General features: G+C 40.3%; 1 protein-coding gene across 1 annotated transcript; it reads right to left on the bottom strand.

Moving 5' to 3' along the window:
* Nucleotides 1-70: 70 nt before the first annotated feature.
* On the bottom strand, nt 71-11,886 carry LOC108673757. Its single transcript, XM_018161627.2, has 2 exons — nt 10,944-11,886; nt 71-89 (listed from the first exon to the last, which is right to left on the bottom strand). The coding sequence occupies exons 1-2, from the start codon at nt 11,711-11,713 to the stop codon at nt 71-73; spliced, it is 789 nt and encodes a 262-aa protein (XP_018017116.1). The 5' UTR covers nt 11,714-11,886.
* Between the last annotated feature and the right edge of the window lie 14,768 nt (nt 11,887-26,654).

Below are 26,654 nucleotides of genomic sequence, written 5' to 3' on the forward strand. Positions count from 1 at the left end.
CTCGCTCCTGCAACACACGGGGCACACAGTTACTCGCCGCGCTCGCTCCTGCAACACACGGGGCACACAGTTACTCGCCGCGCTCGCTCCTGCAATACACGGGGCACACAGTTACTCGCCGCGCTTCCACCCATAACATTTTTATGCAATAGATAATATGACAATATTGAGTCAATTGATAATATGGCCATTACAGTTAATTCGAAGGGAAATATCAGCAAAATATAAGCGCAATGGTTCGTGCGCAATCTATCAGAGACGGTCGTGGTGGCAGCAGATGTTTAGAAGGGCGACTTACAGACGAATGAAATAACCGAAAATTGATTCATTTGCTCACAGGGGAACAAACTCTGTAAGTTTGTAAGGAATAATCTCGGTAGATAAAATTATTTAAAGTATTAAAAAGCAGCGGACAGATCATCTGCCGGAACGTTCTTATTTTTTCGCGATTTTAATTTTTCCAAATTCTTGGGCAAAAAGATACTTTTTTTGAATGCGGCAAATCTTGTAACAACACTACGTGAAATGCAACGTTTTAGAATGAGCAGGCATGTAATGAAATTAACAGAAACAAAAACGTTAATATATGCAACGCTGAGGCGAGATTTCTACGTTCAATGTACAGGGCTCTAGGGAAACCTTCTTTAATCCAACGTTCAAGTAATCCAATTTTATTTTAAAGTTTAATCAAATTTAAACAAAGAAAGTTTAATCCAATAAATCCAAATCCAAATAAATCAAAATTTAATCCAAATAAATCCAAATTCAAAGTTTAATCCAATAAATAAAGAAAGTTTAATCCAATTTCGCTAATTTGAAGCAAATTTTTGAGGTTAATATTAAGGTTAAGCCGAATATTCAAAGCTTTAGCGGAAAATTCCCGGCTGGCGCTTGGCTCGTGCAAAAGAAAATGTGTTGTGTTTTGAGGCACAAGGTTTAGATCTGCTTAGCGAGTTCAAAGCTTGACAAAATTCAAACAGGAAATTCACAAAAAGTACAATTACCGGAGAGAATTAAAGCCTCCGCACAAAAGGCGGAGATAGATTTAAATTTTGAAATAGTTATAGATTTATTGAAATAGATTTAAATTTTGTTGTCCATAATAGACGCTTAATAGTTATTTGTTTAAGTAACTTATCGGTGACGCCTCGGTAAGACATGCGAGAGGAGCCAAATCGGCAGAGCTCAGGGAATGAATCTAACATGCAATGCCTGGAAACAAATTCGCATCTCTTAATTGTATCTCTTGTTCAGACTACAGGCAAAGATTGCAGGGCCTCGCAACTTGAGACTTCTTTTCACAGCAACCATATAGACCCGCCCATATGAAAGTATATACATATATTACGGTACGGTCAAGGTAATTTGCATGCAAAAGGGATTTAAAAAAATGAACTTTCTATGTTAAAAATTGGAGCAGGTTTTTTAGCGCATTTTCTCATTTATGGAAAAAAGGCGCTATTGTGCTCGTCATGTCCGTCCGTGACTTCACGGACGGACGGAAGAGAAAATGCGCTCTCTGTCACTCACTGCAGTGAGTACTGATCTAATTTTTTTTCTAGATTAGAATTTCTCAAGAAAGTTTAGTCTAAGACTTTGAGGAACTCGAATGCAACAGTCCTAACACTTGATAGAACGTAAAATGTAACCATGCATAATCCGATAACATTATTGCTTGTTCAATACCGGTTCTTTATAAACGAATAAAACAAAACGCACGTCCCGCACGCAAAAGATTGGTGTTACAGGAAATGAATAGTGTGCATTGATAATTTGACGCAGAGGTAGAGAAATAATACTTGAATAGTTAATTCTAGCCATTCAACTTCGAGAACGTGTGGAAAAAAAAGTCAAGGAAACACTAATTAATTCAGCAGAGAAAATGGTAAATTACTCAATTCATGCTGAACATGGCGATGTAAAGCAACGATTTCACGTTGGTCTGCACAATAATCCGAACATTATGGAAATCTCGTGTTGTAGTTGACTTGAAGCCTTGCACCTCGAATATTTTTCGTGGTGTATCTACAAAAACAAATCTAAGTCAGAGATGAAATAAAAAAAGCTAATAAATTGAAAAGGAATAATAATGACAACATAAAAACTAGCATTATTGTTTCAATACAAATGAACTGTGAGTCAGTTGGCAGAGAATTCTTGTTCCCCAATTATGTAGTAATAGTAAAGTGTAGTTATATCAGCGGCTTATTGGCTCTTCACCACGATAATAATTCAAATATATATCCCCGGGTGCCCATGTAATTTCGATCATTCCGTTTACAGGTTCAAAATTAAAAGCAACAAAAAACAATCCTAGTCATCTTGGAAAAATATATTTTTAATGGGCTCCCGATGACTAAAAGAGAAATGTCACGGAAACTTTTACACTATTGATAATGAAGTGAAAAATACTACAGCCGAATGAAACGCATCCCATTGCAAAGTACATCCCTATCTCTTCGTCGATGTGATAACAGTTACATACAAGGCCTCCAGCAATGTACTTACAATCCATCTCAATTCATCGCCTCAATTCCCATCTTACTGCGGTAGACTTGAGACAAGTTGCCCATCTGGCACTCCTTTGAACACGTTTATGAGAACATGTACAGCCTCAGTAAATGTGTTTGCAAAGAAATACAACTGGTAAGGCTGTCCTACTTTGGGACAGCTGATACGATAATCAGCCTAATTCCAGGCCACAACTAAGCACAGTGATGCCAACAAATTATTAGTTCATTCCATAGCCCGGCTCAATTTTTCATGTAACATTTTGCCTATCACCCATTGCTTCAGATTGTAGAGTATATATTTGTTGTTAGGAATTGTGGTTAAATGTTAATTATTGCGAAAAGGGAAAAATTCTGCTTATACTGTAGAAGCGCGAAGGTCCGCCCCACCGTCTCATAACCCAACACAACAAAAAGATGACATCGACATCCAGAACCATTGAAGTCGACGCCACTGTGGGCAAATCGTGACTCAAAAGTCGATGGAAATTAATAAGAAGAGCGAACGTAAGCGACTCCTACATATGAACGATGGTGCTCAATTTCGCTCATCCCCAGCCAGTTGGTATTATATTATATATAGTCTGCCGGGTCATATGCAGTTGGTGCAGGAACGTTTTCAGACTTTGTTACTTTTCTTTAAGTAATTCAAAAAATTATGCGTGCTATAAAGCCATTTGGTTGATTAGTTGACTTCTTAATAAATAAGCTTCTCCAAGTTTGTCGCAATCATGAAGAATATATTTGAGACAAAAATTATGTTGTTTTCTCTACTAAAACGTAATTGAAGTATAATATAAAAACTAGGCACGCAATTGTATGCATTTCATAGCGCATTTCACAACATGGACATTTCTGGGCATGTCAGATACATATTATCGCTATTGCACGCCAGACTGAAGCTTCTGCACCTTCAAGGAGTACGTAATTCTCTCCTCAGTGTTGCCGTTCGCTGCCGAGCGGAGAACAACAGTAATAATATGCTAATTATTATCCGTAATGCCAATACTTGAACTGCTTCCAACAGTTGTACGCTCATGATAGCAGGCAAGTAAAAGAACAATTTTCTGCATGGCATGAATCAATTAGTCTAGAAATTACTGACAAACGCAATGATATTTTCGAACTTGGTCACAAAATTTTGCAATAAATTACACACAAAGTTAATTACGAACCTCGAACTATAGTTGTGTAACTTCAAAGTCTCAGCTCTATAATTACTTCAGGAACTTGCCGAACTAGTACCCATCATTCGCTGGGCGTCGCGCACAACACCTCTACATGCTACGTTGATGACGGGTATGTAATGAAGAATAATTATTATTATTCGCGTGACGACGGGGATATGTAGGTAATGAAGAACTATTCGTGTCGTAGGGCTTGCTTATCGGGGGCAATTTATCTCATAGAAGGGAGCGAGCGATTCCAGGGGTATTAGGAAGAACGATCGTCTTCATAGGCGATCATATTCATAAGAAAATATATTCATATGAACTCGTATGGGATAGTTAATGCTTGAGAATTGTCAATCTCGAATACCGTTGTAAATTTACAAATTATAGTAATGTAAATGAATTGAAAGACCAGTTAAAACTCATATTCAACATACGATTCTCACATAACTTCCTATAATTAAAATACCTTGCACAAGAATTAAATCAAGAACCTCCCAACAAAACTGATTAATTTCTATTTAACCCCTTTCCCACTGTTTTAAATATTTTATGATTCTAATTCTAATAAATTTCAAGAACCTGGTGTGATATTATTTCGGTACCTATCCCAATAGATAGGTACCGCAGGTTAAACCGCGCTTTATACACGTTTACAGCGCAGGGTTTTAACCACACTAACAAAACAGACTGACAAGCTTCCGAAAACTTAAATAGAAGCGACATAGAGCGTTGGTATTCTGGTTTCTCTGCTTGGTAAATTTTTCAATTTACTATCGAAACATCAAGTATGAATCTCTGCTTCGCAAATCATGTATCGAGCTTGTATACTGCAGTGACCTCAATTCGTATCTCGTGCTATCATCATGTCTTGTACGAGGCGTGTCCGTAAAACAAGTTCCACGAATTATTTCACATCAAAAAACTAGTTTAATTGCAAAGAAAAGTAAATTTTTGGAAATATCAGCCTTTTTTATTTTTTTTCTGCATAGTAGCCGTTGCGTTTTATGCACTTCCGCATTCGAGGCACCCACTTCTTCAAACCAGAGAGTCAAAGAACTCTGCCGCCTGTCCGCGTAGAAAACGAACTAGCGCGTTTTGCACCTCTTCATCTGTCTGCAATTGGATTCCGCCAAGGTTTTTCTTCGACTCGGGGAAGAGATGGAAGTCACTTGGTGCTAAATCTGGGCTGAAGGGTAGATGAGACACCATTCTCCATCCAAATCTTTCGAGGAGAGCTGTGTTCAATTGGCGGTGTGAGGTCGGGTCGCACAATTCTTGGTCCGCATCAGCCCGCTGCTGCTGGGGATCTGCTGTGAACTTTTTTGGTACCCATCTTGCGCAGACCTTTGATAACCTTAATGTTCAGTCAAATATTATCAATTTTGGTTTTCCTGACCTCAGGAATTTTTTCACACAGCTCACGGAGGTTTGTGAAACTGATCCGTCGATCTTCAAACATTATCGCTTCGACTTAGGCAATTGTTTCGTCAGAAACCGAGGGCCACCCTGCACGGGCGTTGTCGTGGGCGCCAGTTTGGCCATTTCTAAAGTCCATGACCCATCTGCGCACCATCCAGGAGCTCGTACACTCGTCATAAATCTTATTGCAAACTCTCCAGACTCGTTAATCCATCAATTTTTGTAATACTTTGAATTTATTACCTAAAATTCACCTATTTACTTCGCAATGCTAACAATTGTATAATTATATACGTATTCAATAATATAATTTTCTTATCAATTATTCTCAAACACGAAATACACTTGTCCTACATAATTTCATTTTCATTCATTAAAACTATTTTTATTTCCTTTGCCTAAAAATTCCATCGTATTCAATAATGTGGCCTAAATATATAAATTCAAAAATAACCATAGGCCCACCATGCGCTTGATACCCAGTGCCGCCTCTGCTTATGTTCAACGTGCCACCTCAAATTACGAGGTTGCCATAGAAAACATCAGAGCGCAACCATTAACATAACGTAGAGGTCTCGGCGCTGAAGTGTAGGCCTGATGTGGCCTGTCGCCGATTCTTTTCCTTTTCGTGCCTTGTTCACAGAAGATCTAAACTCGTGTCATTTGACCGGATCTTTTCATGACTGACGATAGTTTGAAGAAGCTACTAGACTTCCACCGGGTTCGATTAGCTAGTCCGCGTGCTTCAAACCGTACTTTTGTGTTTGGCGGTTACGTGATGAGATGTTAAGTAGCTAAGCCAACTTCTAGAATTAAATTCCGCTAATATAATTCGTATGTGCAACAATCATAAATTTATATTTGTGATACTTCCGAGATCAGCTGTACGAATGTGTTTGAAATCAGCTCCAGATACCTTTCTGTGGTTATAATTATGAAGCGTTTTATACTATTTTTGTCTTCTATCACATTTGGAAAGACATAATTTGTCAATGACGGTTTGCGTTCCCAGTTTATTCTCTTGATATTTTGATTTCTTTGATTTAATATCGCCGGCCAGGTGTTGGTCGGCACCATCATCCTTTAATTAACAAAGAAAATTCTATCTTTGTTGTCATACCTTATCTTAAACCCCAACCTACAATAATTTTCTTAATATTTAATCCATGAACGGCCAAAAGCAATACTAATCAATACCTCCTAAAACCTAAAGTATCGTGCATCGCAGGGAGTTCAAGCGTGCATTATAGCAAATATTGCCCGTTTGATTTATTGAGCATGTATTTCTTCTCGATCCTACATTTATCGTAGCTTTACTCGACACGTATCCGAGAACGTACCCCACCTTTTACAAAAATGTACCTCCGTTTAATCAGGTTAGGTTCACCCCCGGTCAGGCAGCCACGCCAGTTTCATCAAGCAAGTCATCCATGTTTTGTTTCTGTAGCGTTAATTAATTGTGTATCACTGTGCCGAGTGTGTGTACAGCTTCATCAATCACACATGTATCCTTTTTTCTTGGGAATGGGAGATTCTGTCATAAGACATGTGTCTTCTCAAGTACCAGCGACCAGTGTTTTTAGCGCATTTTCTCATTTATGGAAAAAATACTATCGCTGTGCTCGCCATGTCTGTCTGTCTGTCCGTCCGTCCGTGACCTCAAGTTTTCGTCGACGAGAAAATGCGCTCTCTGTCACTCACTGCAGTGAGTACTAAGTTATATTTTTTAGCTTTCTACCGACAACCGCTCACGTGAAGCTCGTGTTCTAACCTCTCGAGAGGCCCGCTCGTCTTCGTCCGACAGTTGATTCGCCTGCGAATTCTATTACGCATTAATATTAAATACTAAATTACTTACTTACTAAATTAAATATTTAGTAAGTAAAAGGCGGCGTACTATCGCTGCTGTTTATTGATTTTGTCTTGTCTTTGTATTCACAACGATAGTTCTAATTCTAAAAGGATGGTTTAGTTAATAGAGCAGTGAATGGTGTGAAGGGTGTTAATTCTTAATGATTCGTTATGAAAAATTAGATCGTTTGGAAATGATGATGGACAATCGTACAGGAATTTAAGTTACGTCGTTATTAGAAATTGAATTTTCCATTAAATTATGCACAGATTAAGTTGGTACCATTGGCCAACGTCCAGTTTAGGAGACTTCCATGTAAGGATTAGTGAAGTCATCATCTGAAACTCGTGTTCCAGGTATTGAAGCGAATGGAACTTCCTACATAGAATCATCAACAGTCAACACTCTGACTACGAAGACCGACTCTGTTGCGCTTACAAGAAATTGTTATGTCTGGCATAATGAGCTTTCTTTATTGTAGATAGCAGAACTGCGTTGGTGGAGACTTACTTCGTGGCGGAGGCCTTCCGAGTCTTAGGAGTGATAATTAACTTACCATTTAATGCGCGATAGGGGCTTAACAGAGACCACGCAGTTCATTCATCCAATTAGAGGTTCAATTACCATCGAGATAAGCGAGCCATGCAAATCTAGTTAGCTAGCCAAGATTTTCCTGTGCAAACAATTGATATTTATGCTTTTATAGTCAAGCCAGGAGCGTCCCAGTTGGAAGTCGTGAACGCTTCAAAGCAGCCAAAATTTACTAGTTGGATGCAATAAGGACATGAATCGTTCTATGGTTTTCAAACCATGGGTTTGGCTTTAAAACCGCGAAAACCCCTTATTCTATGGTTTTCAAATCATGGAACACTTATTCTATGGTTTTCAAACCATGGGTTTGTCAATTAATTGCACAAAAATCAGCCACTCTAACATTCATGGCGGAGCGTTTGTCATTAGAAAATTTCTAGCCGTAATGTAGTTCTAAACAGTTCCTCGCTTGTACACAAATGAGCACGGGCAGAATTCTGGAGACCGTTAATTTCATCCAAAAAGAAATCAGACTCCTGGTAGTTTACCCCTTGAAACCTTAACGGAGTTCTATATCTGGTAATACCCGAGGGATAACTAAACCTGAATTAACGGACACGGTCATTTCTTTTCAATTCTACGATCTATTGAGGGAACCTTCTGTAAATTAGACAGAAAATGACTAACTGGACAGACCGGATTTGAAGTGAAGCAGTTGCTTCCAGGAGATACATGGTCGTGCTTATTCATCGCTGAGGATGGTACAATTATAGACTTGAATTAAATTACTTATAACTATTCAGGAAAAACTCTTAAGTCATACTTAAAGAAAATTTTGCTCGGAAATAAAATATGTTGAAAATTCCTTATAGCGGTTTCAATAATAGCTGTTTCAAGTGTTTATTAGGCCGTAGGCCTGTCGCCGATTCTGAACATCGCAGAACATTCACAGCATTTTGCGGTCTCGAACTCGCAACTCACTGCTACAATTCTGCTATGCTTAACCGCCCGGCCTCCTTGCCGATTCTGACCAGAAACTGGCGCACAGAGCTGGGATCGAATCCGCGCCTCTCTGCTCCAATCCTGGTACTATACTCTGCAGATCTGTAAGTCTGTAACTACTGGGCCACCCTGCCTTACTAATGAAAACATTAATGGGTTAGAGTATAAACGTTTTACACGTAAACAGCAGTCGTGTTAAATTCGTAAGAGCGTGGAAGGCGAGCGTAAGTTAACAGAATACATATTTAATACAGCTGAAAAGAGCCCAGATAAGAGCTTGTCCGGCAAGGACGAGCTCCTCACTTCAAACTGGAGGAGGAGGCAATGTGAGTATAGAGTGAATTACTAAAGCACAAAAAGGAAAAGTAGTCTATAGTGGAGCTTAAATAACTGAATAACGCGATCACTAAAACTCGAGGTAGCCCTATATGCACGGCTGCATCGTGACTGCAAACAAAAATCTATCAAACTTTTTAAAAAATTTTAACCAGTATTGTACACTGTAAATTAATGTAGACTAGTGCCACTGTTGAACACTAGGATAGGTCTGGCTGTCGCCGATTCCTCTAACGTTTGTGACTTTTTTAGCACGTCTATCATTGGTCTGTTGCCTAATCTATCTATAACTGACTTTGATGTTGTACCGGTCTTATCCCAGGTCTACTAAGTCGGATGCACATCTTGTACAACATATTCCACTGCAACCCCATGCCTAGGCAGTTTTTTAATGGGATCACGCTCTATCACTGTTAGAAAAAACGGTGAAAAAACGGTCCCACTGGCGTTCCAGTGGCCGGTCGCCCCGTGAAAATAAACTGTTTCTCCGTTTTTATCAGATGTTTTACGGATTTCTAGCGTAAAATTAAAATAAAAACGGCGACACGGTGTTTCTTTTCACGTGCCGACCGGCCACTGAAACGCCGGTAATACCGTTAACGGTAATTTTTCTAACTGTGTATAGGCATCAACCAAGAGGAACACTGCACCACGTGTTGGTGACACAAACCGAGACAACTTGTTTCAAGGTTGAGTTGCACCGCAGTCGCTTTAGTATTTTTAACTGATAATCACGATATAAAAATTAATCCGAATTCGTTTTCTTTCCGAAGAACATATCCTTTTGATTGAAAATATTTTTCCAATACGCGGTTTGTTTGAAGTTGTATTGACGGTTTTAACCAAATTGAATTGAATTAATGATTTTATACTAATGACGTCAACTGTAAATTTAATTTAGAATATCAATGGACGGAAGAAACAAAAATTTTACGTCGCTGACATTGAAAGAAAATCTATTAAGCCGGTATTTATGTACACACAAATCTTGGTCGATTCGAGTTTGGTGGCGCCCATTGATATAAAGAATCCTTTCTTTCATAACTCTCAAGGCTAACTCGACTTTACTCCGCTATCATAAAAAATGAACGGTTTCTTCAGGTCATTCTTGCCGATTCGAGGACACGCATTAACATAATTTTGGGCGCCATACGTTATACGGTCTGACACTTCTAACTCGATTTATTTCCATAAACATTTTCGGTCACGCATATGTACCAATGCCACTCTACTTATTTTTGGATACCAATCTTGCTGTTCTTCTTAATACTTATTCATTAATTACGGCTCCTTAAATTGATAACGGATGAATTTGAAGCATAAAAGATAATTACGCTTTCTTAGGAAACGCTCACTCCAACATTATGGCCGTCATGCAATGTAACCAAAGAGAAAGAATTAAAGATAGCATATAGTCTGAGGTGAGTGATGAGAGTCCCGTCCAATAAAATATCAAGACTTCTGAATTGCCGAAATAATTAAGAAAAACAGTCCAACAAATTGACATATCAACTTAAAAAATGTTCTGTGTGACCGATGATAATTTTAAGGGGAAAAATACTGGAAAAATACTGAATTTGAGGCAAGATTCCGCGGTTGCCAGGGAATGTAAGAAGACTTTTTCCACGGGCAGACAGGCAATATTGATGGGGCTGGGGGCTCAGCCGCCTCGAGGCTCCAGTCTTTCTCGGCCAGATCAGGTTACATTTTTCACTGACTCTGATCAGTCGAGAAGCAATTGCCTTGCTATCGATTCGGGAAAAATAAAAGCGCAGACGACGTCGTCCGAAACAACCAATCGCGGCCACGCAATTCTTTTATATACCAAATTTATTACTGCTGAGGCCTTAGCAGCAACATGAAGTTAATAGTTTGAATTTCCCTCAGCATAAAAACTGGTTGACGACAGAGAGTGGTCACAGAAAAAGTAGATTGTTTGTGGGGATAGTTATAGGATCCCCCATAAAAATGTCCGTATCAGACATTTTCAGGTAGTACATAAAATTGTACAAGACGAACCCAGCATATTTATTTCAGCACGTCGCTGAGGAAATTTTTTAAAAAATATTTTAAAATACAAATTATTGACAGCAATTCAAAACAATACGACGAACTTACCTCTTAAGTACTTCAGAAAACCATCTCGTGCCAGGCGTGAGGTCGTCATCGTACTGATAGTTATATAACTTTGCCAAGTCACCGAGAACGATTTCACCTTCAGTGTCTCTCCAAGCGTTCACCCCCCAAAGTCCATCCAAATCCATAAACTCGTCTCTCAAAAAGGCAATTCCCATGGTCAAAATACTGCTCTCGTCCAGTAGAGATGAGCGCAAAATTTCTCCCAAGACGTGCTTTCTTTCTTCCAGGCCTGAATTTTTATCAGAAGATAGGGAGTCAGAACGCAACGACGTGTCAGTGACCCTATCGAAGATTCTGCCCCTCGACGCACCTCTATTGCCATCTTCTTTCGTCCACTCCTCAACAATGCCTCCGAAGCCAGAACGATAGCTGCCCGCGTCTCTCTGTTGCGTAGCCAGGAGAGACGAATGTGACGGAGAGAGGTAGAGAGCGTTCAGAAGCCTCGCCAGACGCAGGGCACCCAGAAGGCCGTCTTTAAAACGCCATGTCTGATCGTCAGAAACATTCAGGTCCTCAAGCTGAGTGTGATTGCATGGTTCATCTTTGAAGGGAGAATTAGACGAGACAGGAGGATCAGCTTTGGCCAGAAGATCGAGGATATCATGCAATGTTCTGTTCCTGGTGACGGCCTCCGACGCGTGCTGAAGAGGGTCTTCCTCATCAGCCCGGGCAAATAGACTACCCGAGGGAACCAACACCAATCCCGCCACCAGAAGAATCGCCGCAAACCTCACGGCTAACGGCATCATGATGCCGATGCAGCCATGACTTTATGTCTCCGAGATCCGAGCAATTAACACTTCACTCCCCTAACCGACAGTTACACATTTTTTCGAGACGTTACCGGGCGAATATCACTCGCATAGCATCGGCAAACATCTCTAGCATAGCGTAAGTTTCATAACTTTAATTGTAATTCTTCACAAAGCCATTTCCCAGTATCCTAATAATGTCAATTCTCACATCAATCAAATTTTTTATGAACATGATGAAGTTATGAGTCAGGAATATTGGGAGAGGAAATTATAGTGCTACTTTCTACACCACAAATACTCTATTGCGAAAACTCTGAGATAAATATTCACACTCTGCAGAGTTCAGTTATAAGAAACAACAATCTTAATCCACTCTTTGACGATAAACGCCTCAAATGCAACGCACATTATTTAGACTTTGCAAGGATAGCCTGAAAGCAAAGCGGGAATCACGTGTAAGAAGCCAGCAATTCGAAATTGACGTGAACATCACTTTCACGTTTATGATACAAGGTGATTCACGGAAACTTGCTGTTTTGTATTTCGCGCCATGCAGCCAGATGTTGTAGGAAAAAGGACGGGCAGTACTTCATATGAAAAGCAAGGTCATGAACTTTAGTGTCCCGCCTAGTCAGTTGCCACTATGCATTGAACAAGTGTGCAGCTTGCGTTTTCTAATGGCCGTTCCATTATCACTACTCAACGAGCATTCCGTATCCGGTTCCGTATTCGTCCTTCAGGACGGGTTCCTGATTGGAAATCGATCTTTACGCGGGCGAATACATGTAGGACAACTGAAAGTGTGACTGCAGTCATTGTCCAAGGTAGCGTCCTTAGACAAGGACTATACAAGGACGCTATCTCATTTGAAAAAAAACATACGCCAAGCCATCGCCAACATACCCGTCAATATGCTGCAGCGAGTTGAACAAAACTTCAAAAATCGACGAACTGAATGCATTGACATTGGGAGTCGTCATTTGTCCGATGTAATCTTTAGAGGAGATACAAAAATTCAGGTAATGTCTTTTTCAATAAAATTATATTGTAATGATATCTCTACTAATTCTTTTTTATTGAGCTTTCAAATCAGGAAGTTTACGTGAATCACCCTGTATATTGGAGTTAATTCAATACATGGCTTTAAAGCATTTCCAACATCTTGATTGAACGCGCGACAGAGCTTAATTCAACTCATTAAAACGAACAAATTGCGTCAATGAAGCATGAAAATTACCGAAAAGAAGTATTTACTTTTAAAGCAATGTATTGTTCTCTGAAATTAACTGAAATAATGCGCATATATTAGAGTGCAGCACTGTGCAATTCACTGCGCAAAATTCTTAGAAACAAGTTGCATTTTGACCTGACATAAATAAAGGAAATTCTCGTGGCATCCTGGTAGACTGTGCCCTCATCTCCATATGCTATTTTATTATGTTAGTAGAATCAAAGTTTCTTCATCTTCATAGTTGTTGGTCACAATTTGTTGAATTTTTCATTCTCAACAAATACTTCCATAAGTAAAATTTTTAAAATTTTCATAAAAATACTTGAGTAATAACATACAAAATTTAAGCTTCCCGAAAGACGCTGATGGTTGATGGTTCTAGCTTAGCATCTCAATACCAGATCTATGAATGATTGCTTTACTTAACAATAAAATGCTTTCATTACCAATGAAATGCACGTTTAACAACCGAATTCTTCTCTTAAATCGATACATTATAACTACATGAACATTTTTACATTAATTTCTACTTCGATACATGAGAAATGCGTACCTAAAAACGAACGTAACAACTTTCAGTTGCTGATTACTTTTATGGTTCCTATATACCTATATTTGCCCTAATTTGGCTTAACCGTCGTGAGTCTTCTAACCTGGCCTGCCTTGCATCCTGCCAATCGTTGATGTTCACCATTCAAGCTCTCCTTCATGCAACTATGTTCACCATTCAAGCTCTCATTCATGCAACTATGTTCACCATTCAAGCTCTCATTCATGCAACTATGTTATCAGACATCTGTCTCTTATACACATCTAGATGTGTATAAGAGATTCAAGAGGTCACCAACCCCTCAAGACTTATAATCTTCAAGAGGTCACCAACCCCTCAAGACTTATAACCTTCAAGAGGTCACCGACCCCTCAAGGCTTATAATCTTCAAGAGGTCACCAACCCTCAAGACTTATAATCTTTAAGAGATCAGCAACCGACGGTCAGCGAGCCACATCGGGCCCGTGTGGCCCGTGTGTGGCGGGCTCATTTACCCCTGAAATAGAGTGATGGGACCAGACGTAGGACCGCTCTTTTCTTGCCGCGGGCACAATTTCTGTAAAACAAAACCTGTCGTGGAACCTTACCTCTGACGCTAACGGGGTCAGGTAAGTCTAGGAATTGGGGGCAAGTCTGCTCCAATTCCCATGGCACAGTTTTTCTGGAAAGACGCGTCGTGGTCGTAGGGATTGTGTTCAGTTTTATCACACTGCACACCACGCGGTAGCAAGGCGGATATCAGGAACTTTGTCAACAATTATGTTTTGAATATTTTAAAGTTAAACTTGGAGATTAAGACATCTCATTAACCGCTTACCTTGATTTCACGCAGTTTATTTATAAGAGTTGGGTCAAATGAGCTGGGGACAACAGTCTCTTTCCAAGAGTTCACGCAGTATTTTGAAAATTAACGGAAAATAACCATAGGGGCACGTGAAAAGTTTATAATTAAAGTCAACCAAGGCCTGGTGACGGCAAAATGATCATAGATTAGAATTTTACTTCTGTTTATTCAGCTTCAATACAAATTATACAGTCGCTGTTAGAATAGCGAAAGCGATGTACTTGACCCAATGCCTCTAGACTTGAAGAACGCAGTGACAGAAGCTAGGCAAACGCGGACACTTACGATACGATCAGCTACGATTTGAATGATGTATTAAGGTTTGGACTTATCAAATGAATTTTATAATTCTCAGATCAACGCTGAATGAGAATCAACTTGGGCAAAAGTTGAAGGTATCATACTCGGTTTGTACTTTGAGTGGATGGTAATTATACAAGACTACATATGTACATGAACATATACAGTGTACATGATTTTTCAATTAAATTATAGATTTATCTTGATAGATCTAATAATAGATATTCGATCAAATGACAGATGTATCTTTTCAGTACTAAGTGGAGTTCAAAGCATGTCAAACGAAATGACAATTTATATAATGCAGTCCACATAGGGCTATCCTGAGCGCTACAGCTTCCTCTGTGTCTGGACTAGCACATTAACAGAAGGTTGGACAAGTCGCCCCCAACATCTGATCATTAGTCAGTGGATCACAACCTTTCATATGAACAAATTGTTGAATGGAATAAAATAATATTTTCACCGAGCACATGCCACATAGTAAGTCGAAGATAAATTTTATATTGGTATCGGCATTGCCAACAGATGGGCACTTGCTTAAGTTTATAATCACACAATTTTCAGGAGGGCAATAGGAAAAATCGAGGCTGTGTGTTTGATGGTCAATAAATTCTGCACCTCAACAATGGCCAATATTGAAGAGGCTTGTAAAATATATTGCTTTGTCATCATTCACAAGTGATATAAAGAAGTTTATCGGGAATAGAAGTTTATCGGGAATAATTAGCTACTTGGTAATCGTTTTTAGGAAATCTTGGGACTTATTGTGATGAGCACCGAACAACATTGCACTGTTTCGTAGGTTGTGGATAAGGTTATCAGAGTGCATAGCATGTACATTGTGCTTCTTATGACTGACAATTGATGGAAAAGCAGACGCGACAGCCAAGTTGATCACAATAGAAAGAGATATTAATGTGAATTTTAGTTTCAACGACTCATAAACATTTCTAATACAAGTAGTCACACTCACATCAAACTGGATAGTTGGCATACAGTATCGAGATTTTATTCAAGAACGAAGAAATCAAAATGACCCCCGTATTTATTACAGAAACATTATTCATCAACAATCATTACGATATTACTGCCCCATAAGTACTACGCGTCGCTATTTCCCATTAATTATATCTCTTTATTTATCACTCTTTCGTAATCGTGAGTCTCATTACTTTCCGTCAATGATCAAGACCACAATATATTCAATGTATATTATAACGGCGCGGTATTGTACATTGTATATATACGTCCCGCACCGCCGCGGTCGCCGCTATATACGTCCCGCACCGCCGCGGTCGCCGCTATATACGTCCCGCACCGCCGCGGTCGCCGCTATATACGTCCCGCACCGCCGCGGTCGCCGCTATATACGTCCCGCACCGCCGCGGTCGCCGCTATATACGTCCCGCACCGCCGCGGTCGCCGCTATATACGTCCCGCACCGCCGCGGTCGCCGCTATATACGTCCCGCACCGCCGCGGTCGCCGCTATATACGTCCCGCACCGCCGCGGTCGCCGCTATATACGTCCCGCACCGCCGCGGTCGCCGCTATATACGTCCCGCACCGCCGCGGTCGCCGCTATATACGTCCCGCACCGCCGCGGTCGCCGCTATATACGTCCCGCACCGCCGCGGTCGCCGCTATATACGTCCCGCACCGCCGCGGTCGCCGCTATATACGTCCCGCACCGCCGCGGTCGCCGCTATATACGTCCCGCACCGCCGCGGTCGCCGCTATATACGTCCCGCACCGCCGCGGTCGCCGCTATATACGTCCCGNCTATATACGTCCCGCACCGCCGCGGTCACCGCTATATACGTCCCGCACCGCCGCGGTCGCCGCTATATACGTCCCGCACCGCCGCGGTCGCCGCTATATTCGTCCCGCACCGCCGCGGTCGCCGCTATATACGTCCCGCACCGCCGCGGTCGCCGCTCTATACGTCCCGCACCGCCGCGGTCGCCGCTCTATACGTCCCGCACCGCCGCGGTCGACAAGCGATGTAGGAGGTGACATATGACGAGCGACAACATCTCGATTTATGGGTGCAGTTCTCGTGAAATATGAGGCTATAGTGACCCTTACTTGAGGCGGCGACACAGAGAATTATCGGCAGACCGTAAAAGAACATCACTAATAATTCTAAGCTACAATTCGTACAATAGACAACATCTTTCGTTATTGCTTCCCGATTTTCGGGTGCATCTTCAATACTCTTCACGATTATCTTTTAATATCATTTAAACTTTTACCCTTTCCAAGTTTTACATAGAAGAATTAATTTTTTTCGAACCTATAATCGCGATAATTATAAAAAACATTAACAATTTTCTCCACGACAGGCAACATTCAATAGACTGCACCTTTACGATAACTCGAACAAATACTTTTTCAACGCAGCGGAGACGTTTTCTTTGGAAGTCATTACCAATTACGCTTAATATAGTACAGAATTAGTCATAGTTTCATTTAAATTCTCTATTCACACGCATAAATACACAAAATTGGGATCTAGTAGAGTATAAAATATCAAATATTGATTTTATTTCATTCTGGAATTGGAGGATAATTTCATCCCACTAAAGTATGATTAAGGGAAATACTTTCAAAAATATAGACCAATACTATGATGAAAATAAATAGCCTAAATTTAGACGACCTCATTTAGAATTATTTAGGAACAAACTTATATTTGTCATAGAATGCGTGTAGTATTTAAGGAATAACAGTTTACTGTAAATTGAGGACACAACATTAATAGGTTCACACGAGTAATTTCACAAGACAAGTATCAGAGCTGCACCACAATGTTGTAGCAGGTCTCTATACAGAAGAAGAATATTTTAACCACGTAAATCTTACTAAATCTCGTTTATTTGCTAGCATTAAACATGTCGACCGACAGTTGAAACCTAAAATGCCTAATATGTTCGAAAATCAATTATTCTACTGTTGAATTTATTCACAATCGTATTGCGTTTAATGACTTTAATCACATTCTTATTGCGTAATTTCACACTTTAATTGCGTATTATCACACTTTTACTGGGCATTATCACACTTTTATTGGGTATTATCACACTTTTACTGGGCATTATCACACTTTTATTAAGTATTATCACACTTTTACTGGGTATTATCACACTTTTATTAAGTATTATCACACTTTTACTGGGTATTATCACACTTTTATTAAGTATTATCACACTTTTATTGGGTATTATCACACTTTTATTGGGTATTATCACACTTTTATTGGGTATTATCACACTTTTATTGTGTTTTATAACAATCTAATTGAGTTTTATCTATCACTGTTATTGCGTATTACCACACCTTTATTGCGTATTAATCACACTCTTATTGCGTATTATCACACTCCTATCGCATATTAATCTAACTTTTACCGAGTTAAATAACTTACTCGTATTTCTCAGTTCATTTAATCGTCTTACTCGCATCTTATAGAATATCACTAACGTACTCCTCTCGTGTTAATCACACGCAGAGTGTTAACTCTCATCGCTTAATTAGTAGGCACTTAATCGCGTGTTACGCACAGTTTTTAGGTAGCGAGCATTGTTTAATATTAGTTCATCACTCTATTATCTTATTTCACCCACTAGCATTACGGTGTACGCCCTCTCAGTAGTCGCTATAGTCTATACTCATCGCCAAGTACTTATCATACAATACTCACTTCAGAAGTCTTACTCAATATTACACTGAACATTTACTACTTTCACACAATGTATTCTCATTACTTTGGAGTATACCTTCACACGTTAAAATAATCACTTTAGAGTGTTACTCACTTGAGTTTGACGGTGGGTGTGTGGTGGGTGTAGGTGAGCTGGAAGAAGGGCAGAGAGTGTGTGAGCACGAGTGTGTTGGAAGCTCCGCAGTCGAGGTGAGGCTGACGCACCCATACGCCGTCCGTGAGACGCGTCATGTTCACACGCTGCTGGGGTGTGTGGGGTGCTGGTCTGTAGTACTCGCCACGCTCGCTCCTGCAACACACGGGGCACACAGTTACTCGCCACGCTCGCTCCTGCAACACACGAGGCACACAGTTACTCGCCGCGCTCGCTCCTGCAACACACGAGGCACAGTTACTCGCCGCGCTCGCTCCTGCAACACACGGGGCACACAGTTACTCGCCGCGCTCGCTCCTGCAACACACGAGAGGAGAAATGAAAAGAAAGCATTCACACCAACGAAGATTTACTTGCAGAAGTAAAAGCTAACAAATAGAGCCCCTGGAAAATGCAATGGATGCATGTTTTTCGATTTCGTTTCCATATGCCACTTAATTGTACCTAATATCTGTATCATGATCGGAGAGCGCATTTCTGGTGAACTTTCTTAAGCTATTTGCTTATTAACGTGATGTGAAATTAGTAACGTATTGGTCGCTACGTCAATAAGGGACTGCATGTAGACTCGCCATTATAAGCAGGCGCAATTAACGCATAATTTTTATAAATTGTATGATCAGTCCTTTATATATATATTATTACTGTGTTGTTTCAATAGCCCTGCGTGCTAATAAGACGCTTCGTACAACCAACTCATTACAATAAATCAGACAAAATGAATGAATTTGTGTTTGTGCAACATAACCTTCCAAGTAACCTACAATAATGAATATAAGCTATTTTTGCACGCTCTCTCTACCTATTGTTCTAATTTTTGCACACTCGCTCGCTCTATTGTTCTAATTTTTGCACACTCGCTCGCTCTATTGTTCTAATTTTTGCACACTCGCTCGCTCTATTGTTCTAATTTTTGCACGCTCGCTCGTTCTATTGTCCTTATTTTTGAACGCTCGCTCGTTCTATTGTCCTAATCTTTGCACGCTAGCTCACTCTAGCCCTAATTTTGCACGCTCCCTCGCTCTATTGTCCTAATTTTTGCACGCTCGCTCGCTCTATTGTCCTAATTTTTGCACGCTCGCTCACCCTAGCCCTAATTTTCGCACTTTCGCTTGCCCTATTTTGGGAGCATTTAATTTAAACGCTACGTAAAAATATGTGAACATGAATGTTTGAAGTCACGCGCGGCTCAGTTCAGCAAAACACCGTCCTAATTAGGATAAATTACTGGCAGGCGGCCAGTGCTGAGGATAATTAGGATAAATTAGTGGCAGGCGGCCAGTGCTGAGGATAATTAGTATAAATTAGTGGCAGGCGGCCAGTGCTGAGGCGGCCACTGAATGACTGAAAGTGTGCCGTAAAAAATTCGCCCATAATTTCCAGGACGGTATCAAAGCAATTCGTGGTCCGTCAAAACAAGATCATACAAAAAAATAACATCTCTTGTAAGCCGCCTTCTTGGATCAGAATCCAGCTGCTGCTTTTTCCTGCACTGAACACGTAAGCAAATTAGGTAATATTAAAATTAAATTACATAGAATTATTGCGTCATTCTACACAGGGTATAGGAAACAAGGAGGGCGAGTTACTACTGGCCAGAGGGCGCTAAGTGTATCAAATATCTTATGAAAAATATAAATATAAGTTATTTCACAGAACATTAGTTGCAAATAAAATTTTATTTTACAGGACCCGAATGATGTAATGTGTTAAAGTTGCAAAGCACCAAACAGAATCATTTGTTTCCCGGAGCTGCTGCTACACTGCTGGGGCCATACTTTCAAAACTCGCTAAGTGAACGTAAGTACTTACGCTTTATTTTCTTGTCTATGATTGGTGGATTTTGCTTGCGTGGCCGTCAATGATTGGCTGATGGACTTACGATCTCTTAACTTTTTTTGAAAGTATGGGCCCTGGTCACGTGTGACAACTTAAGGTTAATCCAATATATACTGGTAGTGTACACGGTAATACACCGACATTATACAGAAAATTAAGTTTTTCCTCAAACACAAGTGCAGGTATTGGCCGAGAAAGAATATCTTCTCAGCCAGATATTGTGAAAAATTTCGGTTACCGCAAAGCGATGCGAAAGAACGTGTCTGTAATACGATAATTCATTGGATCTGACAATTCATGGGCGGACTTTCAGACAGTTCAGTCTTGCTGTTTGTTCAAAGCCAGTCATAAAATGACCACCTGTTACCCTAGTTATACGAACCATTTCATACACGACAGGGAATTTGATTGGATTTCTCTGGGAGCATGGAGTGAGGGCAGCCAGCTTGCAGCAATCAGCCCCCAATCGCCGACTAATGAATCTTCGAACCCCGGCTAAACTTGTCCCAGACTCGCCGGCCTCGGCAGCGCGGCGCCGCGTCCCCGAGCTGCTAGATTATTTGGTCTCCCTGGGGCCATGCTCCCTGGGCCTATACTTTCAGAAAAAGTTAAGAGATCGTAAGTTCATCCGCCAATCATTGACGGTCTTTCAAGCCCAATGAACCAATCATAGATAAGAAAATAGAGCGTATGTACTTACGTTCACTAGCCAGTTTCGAAAGTACGGTCCCCGAGCTGCTAGATTATATGGTCTCCCTGGGCTCCCCATGCTTTCAAAAAAGTTAAGAGATCGTAAGTTCATCAGCGTATCATTGACGGCCTTTCAAACCCAATCTACCAATCATAGATAAGAAAGTAGAGCGTATGTACTTACGTTCACTTAGCCAGTTTCGAAAGATACGGTCCCCGAGCTGCAAGATTATATGGTCTCCCTGGGCCTATACTTTTAAAACTCGCTAAGTGAACGTAAGTACGTACGCTCTATTTCTTGTCTATGATTGTTGGATTTTGCTTGAAAGGCCGTCAATGATTGGCTGATGAACTTACGACCACTTAACTTTTTTTTTAGAGTATAGGCTCTGGGGTCATACTTTCGAAACTGGCTAAGTGAACGTAAGTACATACGCTCTATTTTCTTGTCTATGATTGATGGATTTTGCTTGAAAAGACCGTCAATGATTGCCTGAAGAACTTACGATCTCTTAACTTTTTCTGAAAGTATAGGCCCAGGAAAATGCCTGCGATCTCTCCTTCCCTGCAGCTTTATACTGGACCAAACGTCCTTTTGCCCAGTCGTGGTGTGCATGTTATGAGTTTTGAAATAATATATAAGTACCGAATACATATAGTATTATATATATAATATGCCAAATAAAATAATATACTGAATAAATATAAGTACTGAAATTGATACCTCCACTCATAGTGACGATGAACTTTCCATATTTAGTGATTTGCCGTCATATGCACTCTTTCAGTTTCGTTAATTGCACTTCAATAAAGAACAAAATGTCCGTAACAGTAAGTCGCGTTCATAAATAAAATAAAAAACATAACTTTCCATGGGCGCTAATGTGAAGGAAAAATGTGTACTCGCAAAGTGCGTTCAAATTAGAATCAAACAGCTTCACGATATATTCAGGCAGAGCCTTACATAGACATTCAAAAAAAAGTAAAGCATAGACATTCAAAAAGGAAAAAGCGAGCATTTTATTCACTCATTTCGTGCGCGGAAAATTGTGCCTACGAAATAGAATTTGCGAAATAGGCAGGTGTTCAAAAGGCAGCTGCACCCGGAACCGACTGACACTCGCCAGCTGTAGCCGCCAAACTCGAGCAAAAAAATCTTGAACTTTTGACGGCAGAGTTTGACGAGACTCTGTGATAACTTGTCCAAAAATTGAAGGCAGGAGCACAAGACGGCAGAAGGCCGCGCACACATCGATTTTTTCTGTTTCATTTGGCGGCCGCGGTTATGCGCTGTTAAAAAAGTTATGCGCTGGTGGTTGTTACAAAATAATTCGTATTTCATTAATTTAGAAAAATACTTATTCAATAGAACACTTAGGATTATTTCGTTGTCCTTCACTTGGAGTAACTCGCACGACTGAACTGAGCCCTAACATAAAAAATTATCCATGTTCCACTGGACAAAAAATATTTAGATAAGCAATTGATTCACTAAGTCGATGGTTTAAATCTTTCAAATTATTCACAATAAGAGCCACAGCAACTTCCATCGTAAAAATTCATTTAATGAATCGAGATGAATTTTTCCAATATACATGAACATTTTTTCTATGCACAATTCATCATTCCGAAGGATCAGTTAGTTCAGTTAGTCATAATTGAGGACAGAATTTTTTGTATTTCTGTATGCGAGAGTTGGGAAAAAAGTATAACAGTGACGTAATTACTGGAAAATACTTTTCCATGTTTCTTTCCTATTTCTTTCATTCTTGACAAGAAGAACATGTTCCATTATTGCACAACATCGAGATTAATAATATAGGCGTACAATCGAAAAATTAACGCAAGTAAGCAATGATAATAGCGCGTGTGATGTGGTAATGCGTTCATTTAATGATTAAAAAAATGAAACAAGTGCATGTCTCCAGTCGCCAGAGAAAAAAAAAATAATGTATCTCTGCAGGGGAAATGAAACTCAAGCCGTATTATAAGGACTGATGTGGTGTTCTAGACAGTTCCGGATATAACATCGAGCAACTCACGGGACTGTCGCACCAGACATGCCTGTCAGCAACGGTAATGGCCGAGCAGCATCCCTGTACCGCTGAAGTATATCACTGTTAGAAAAATTACCGTTAACGGTATTACCGGCGTTTCAGTGGCCGGTCGGCACGTGAAAAAAACACCGTTTCGCCGTTTTTACTCTAATTTAACACTAGAAATCCGTAAAACATCTGATAAAAACGGTAAAACAGTTTATTTTCACGGGGCGACCGGCCACTAGAACGCCAGTGGGACCGTTTTTTCACCGTTTTTTCTAACAGTGCAGTATAGTATCTTCGGCATTAAAGAATAGGACTGGATAGGCCTGTCGCCGATTCTTGTACTTTTCTTGAATAGACTGGCCTTACGGACGGTAGATTTAAAATCGCTTCTAGTTATCAGTTGTTCCGTAGGGTACGAGGCATTTTAAGACTGAACATATGCTCATGCATGGCCTTGTCTAGTCTGTTCTTGAACGCGTTCATACTCGGAGCGTCAACAATATCTTCAGGGAGGCTGAAAATAAAAAACGTTTCCGTGTCGACCATTCTGAGGATTTTTACAAGGATGGACAAGCCTGCATCCCACCACATGGCTGTTTCAAAAGTTTTCAGACTAACTTCGGAAATTGAACAGGTGTAGACTTTGATTTTTACACAGAGGTTCTTGGATGAATGCGTCAGCGTGTTAAGAGTAGTTCAAGGCGACGTAGAGGCAGGTAGATTAAACTTGCCCATGATAATACCCTTATATTATCTGACGTACAAATAGAAAAGAAATGAAGAATTCATTAGGAATTTAAAAGCAAAAACAATACCACAAAAATTCACCATATCTTTATCAGAGAAAACGTTTCGGAGTCCAGCTCCATCGTCAGTCTTCTTTTATAAAGATAACGTTTCCAACGTTTTCTCTTATAAGAGAAACGTTTTCTCTTATAAAGATATGGTGAATTTTTGTGTTATTGTTTTTGCTTTTAAATTCCTAGTTAACTTGGGATTTAAGCAAACAAGTGATTTTAATACTGAAGAATTCATGTATCATCGCATCGACTATGCCTCAACCCGTTCAATCAAAGACTATCTTATAGCTAATAGTAAAGTTTAGGCCAACTCAAACGCTGATATATACGACAGAACGCTCTTTATTTTGAACGAAAGTTGACACCTTCTAAGAAAACATTTCCCTGCTTGTAAGTAATGGTGACCTGCTCGGGTGATGGACGGAGCCGGAAAGAAAACAAGGGCGTAATCGCGTCGCTGAAGAAAGGAGGAAACGACGGTGATGACGATAAATCTTTGCTGGCCAAGAACACACAATTCCAGCGCGCTCAGGCGTGACGATGCTAGTACCGCACGCCAGCGCTCACATGATCATCATAAACGGGCATCCAACGCAGGCAGGCCAACGTCCTGGGCCTATACCTTCAAAAAAAGTTAACAGATCGTAAGTTCATCAGCCAATCATTGACGGCCTTTCAAGCAAAATCCACCAATCATAGACAAGAAAATAGAGCGTAAGTACTTACGTTTACTTAGCGAGTTTTGAAGGTATGGCCCCGGAACAATGAAAATGCCAGCAAGGAGCGTCCAAGTTCATAGGTATGACGATCCGTAAGCGTTTCGTCAACTCAGATAGCATGAGATACCAGTTCGCTAAGCGCTAACGCAGGAATGGAAATCCAGCATAGCACGCCGACGAACACTGCGAGTGAGATATCAACAGAAATAATCCAATAATAGCCAATACAAGGATATATAACTTCTCTTTCTACTGAATAACGCATTTATCAGTCATTTTATCATGCCAAAATGTGGAACTGTATCAATTTCATACAGTACGACACCCGCTCACATGCAGGAGCCAGTATCATCAGCACAAGTATACGAGTTCATTCGTTTAAACTTTAAACCACTGAAGTCATTTTTGGCTATACAAATGGTTTCCACATCCGTCAACCACATATTCATTCTTCAGCAAGAATACCAGAGCTTCTAAACCTTCACGGAAGTCTGAACAACAATATTTTTAGTTACTTGATTCGCAGCAAATCAAGAACTTTTTTCGGCATGGCATCAACATCACGCAACATCACGGTTGTTGCATCGACAGGGATTTGCTGATAAAATGAAAGTTTATGATATTAGTCATAGTACAAGTGAGAGCAGGGCCGTGACATACAAGCTAGGAAGCCGGTTGACAGCTTGCAGTGGTGACTTAGTTGGAACGATATGTAAGACAAACTGTGATACCGATGTGGCAAGATTCAAGTGCATGAGCTGAGTGCTGTTGGAAAATGAATCAGGAATGAACAGTTCTAATACCTACTTAAGTACTACGCTATACGGTTGACAGACATAGACAAAAACAAATTAAATTATAGAATGATCGATGGTGTGCTTATCTCAGTAGCAATAGCGTCTGTTATTGGCGAAGCCATCTAGAGGGTAAAACTCTTATTCAATGAATGAGCCGCTGGACATTATGATGGCCTTACCAAGCTTGAAAAATGGAGACTGTATATTATATATGTACCTATATACGACCCAACTGCGTTCTTGACGTCCTCCACGAGGGCCGTGACTCAATTGTGAGACTTCGACCGAGCCACGACCTAGATTCGCACTCAAGGAAATTAGTGCAAATGGATCTGGTGATGGGAGTTGGAAGGCCACGAGTCATTCTTCTTTGTATAGGAACATGAGCATTATTTCTTGAGCGTATCGACGGTTCTGGGTGCCGTGTTGGCGCGCGTGGTCTGATTACAGTTGTAGCAAGGACTTATTACCCGAAGGTTTGGTGGTCTCATATCTATGGATTATTGGACTGTGAAAATCATTTCAATACATTTCTTTTTGATGACTGAGCTGTTCCCTTCAACTAGATCAAGATCTCCCAGTACCTCTACAAGCCAACTTCATTTATCTCATTAGGTAGGAGATTTTCCTGACCTTGACCGTAAATAGTCAAGTAAAGCTCGCTCATGTTTTCTCATACATATCGTCTTGATAGTCTTGATACTATCAAGCCTCTTTTTGTCTTATTACAAGATTTGAACAGTCAAATTATCGAAGCAATTTTTCAACTCATCTCAAAGCATAGTTTTTAATGTAATCGTTTTTTGAACAATAGGTAGGTAGACTGGTAAAAATGTTCAGACTCGTCGTATAAGCTCAATGTGGGACGCGGCATGGAGGAGGGCTCTTGCTAGTCGGCTTTGCTGCACCTAGAGCCACTTCTGAGATGGTCAAGTGTTTGATCTGCTCTGTCGAGTACTCTAGAAGCAATCGAGTTCATGGGAATGTAGGACAACTGACAATGAGTGAATAAGTGTTCACATTTATTATTTATTAGTGAGAGCAGATATTAGAGTTAAAAAATACCATTGTTGTTGATGTAAATGGCGAAACAGTAATCACCTTCACGAGCCTAACCACTTTCAAGCATCTCTATGCTAAGGAATATTGTCGCTAAATCACAAGTGTTTTCATACAATGCTTGTATGGCATCCAAGCAGCGAGACACAGAAATACACATCATAAAAGTACTTAAGAACAT

The sequence above is a fragment of the Hyalella azteca genome, unplaced genomic scaffold (assembly GCF_000764305.2).
Source record: "Hyalella azteca isolate HAZT.00-mixed unplaced genomic scaffold, Hazt_2.0.2 contig17233, whole genome shotgun sequence".
In the NCBI taxonomy this organism is placed as follows: Eukaryota; Metazoa; Arthropoda; class Malacostraca; order Amphipoda; family Hyalellidae; genus Hyalella; species Hyalella azteca.

Excerpts from the sequence above, each read along its gene's own strand:
- LOC108673757 (XM_018161627.2), bottom strand. The coding sequence starts at position 11,713 with ATGATGCCGTTAGCCGTGAGGTTTGCGGCGATTCTTCTGGTGGCGGGA.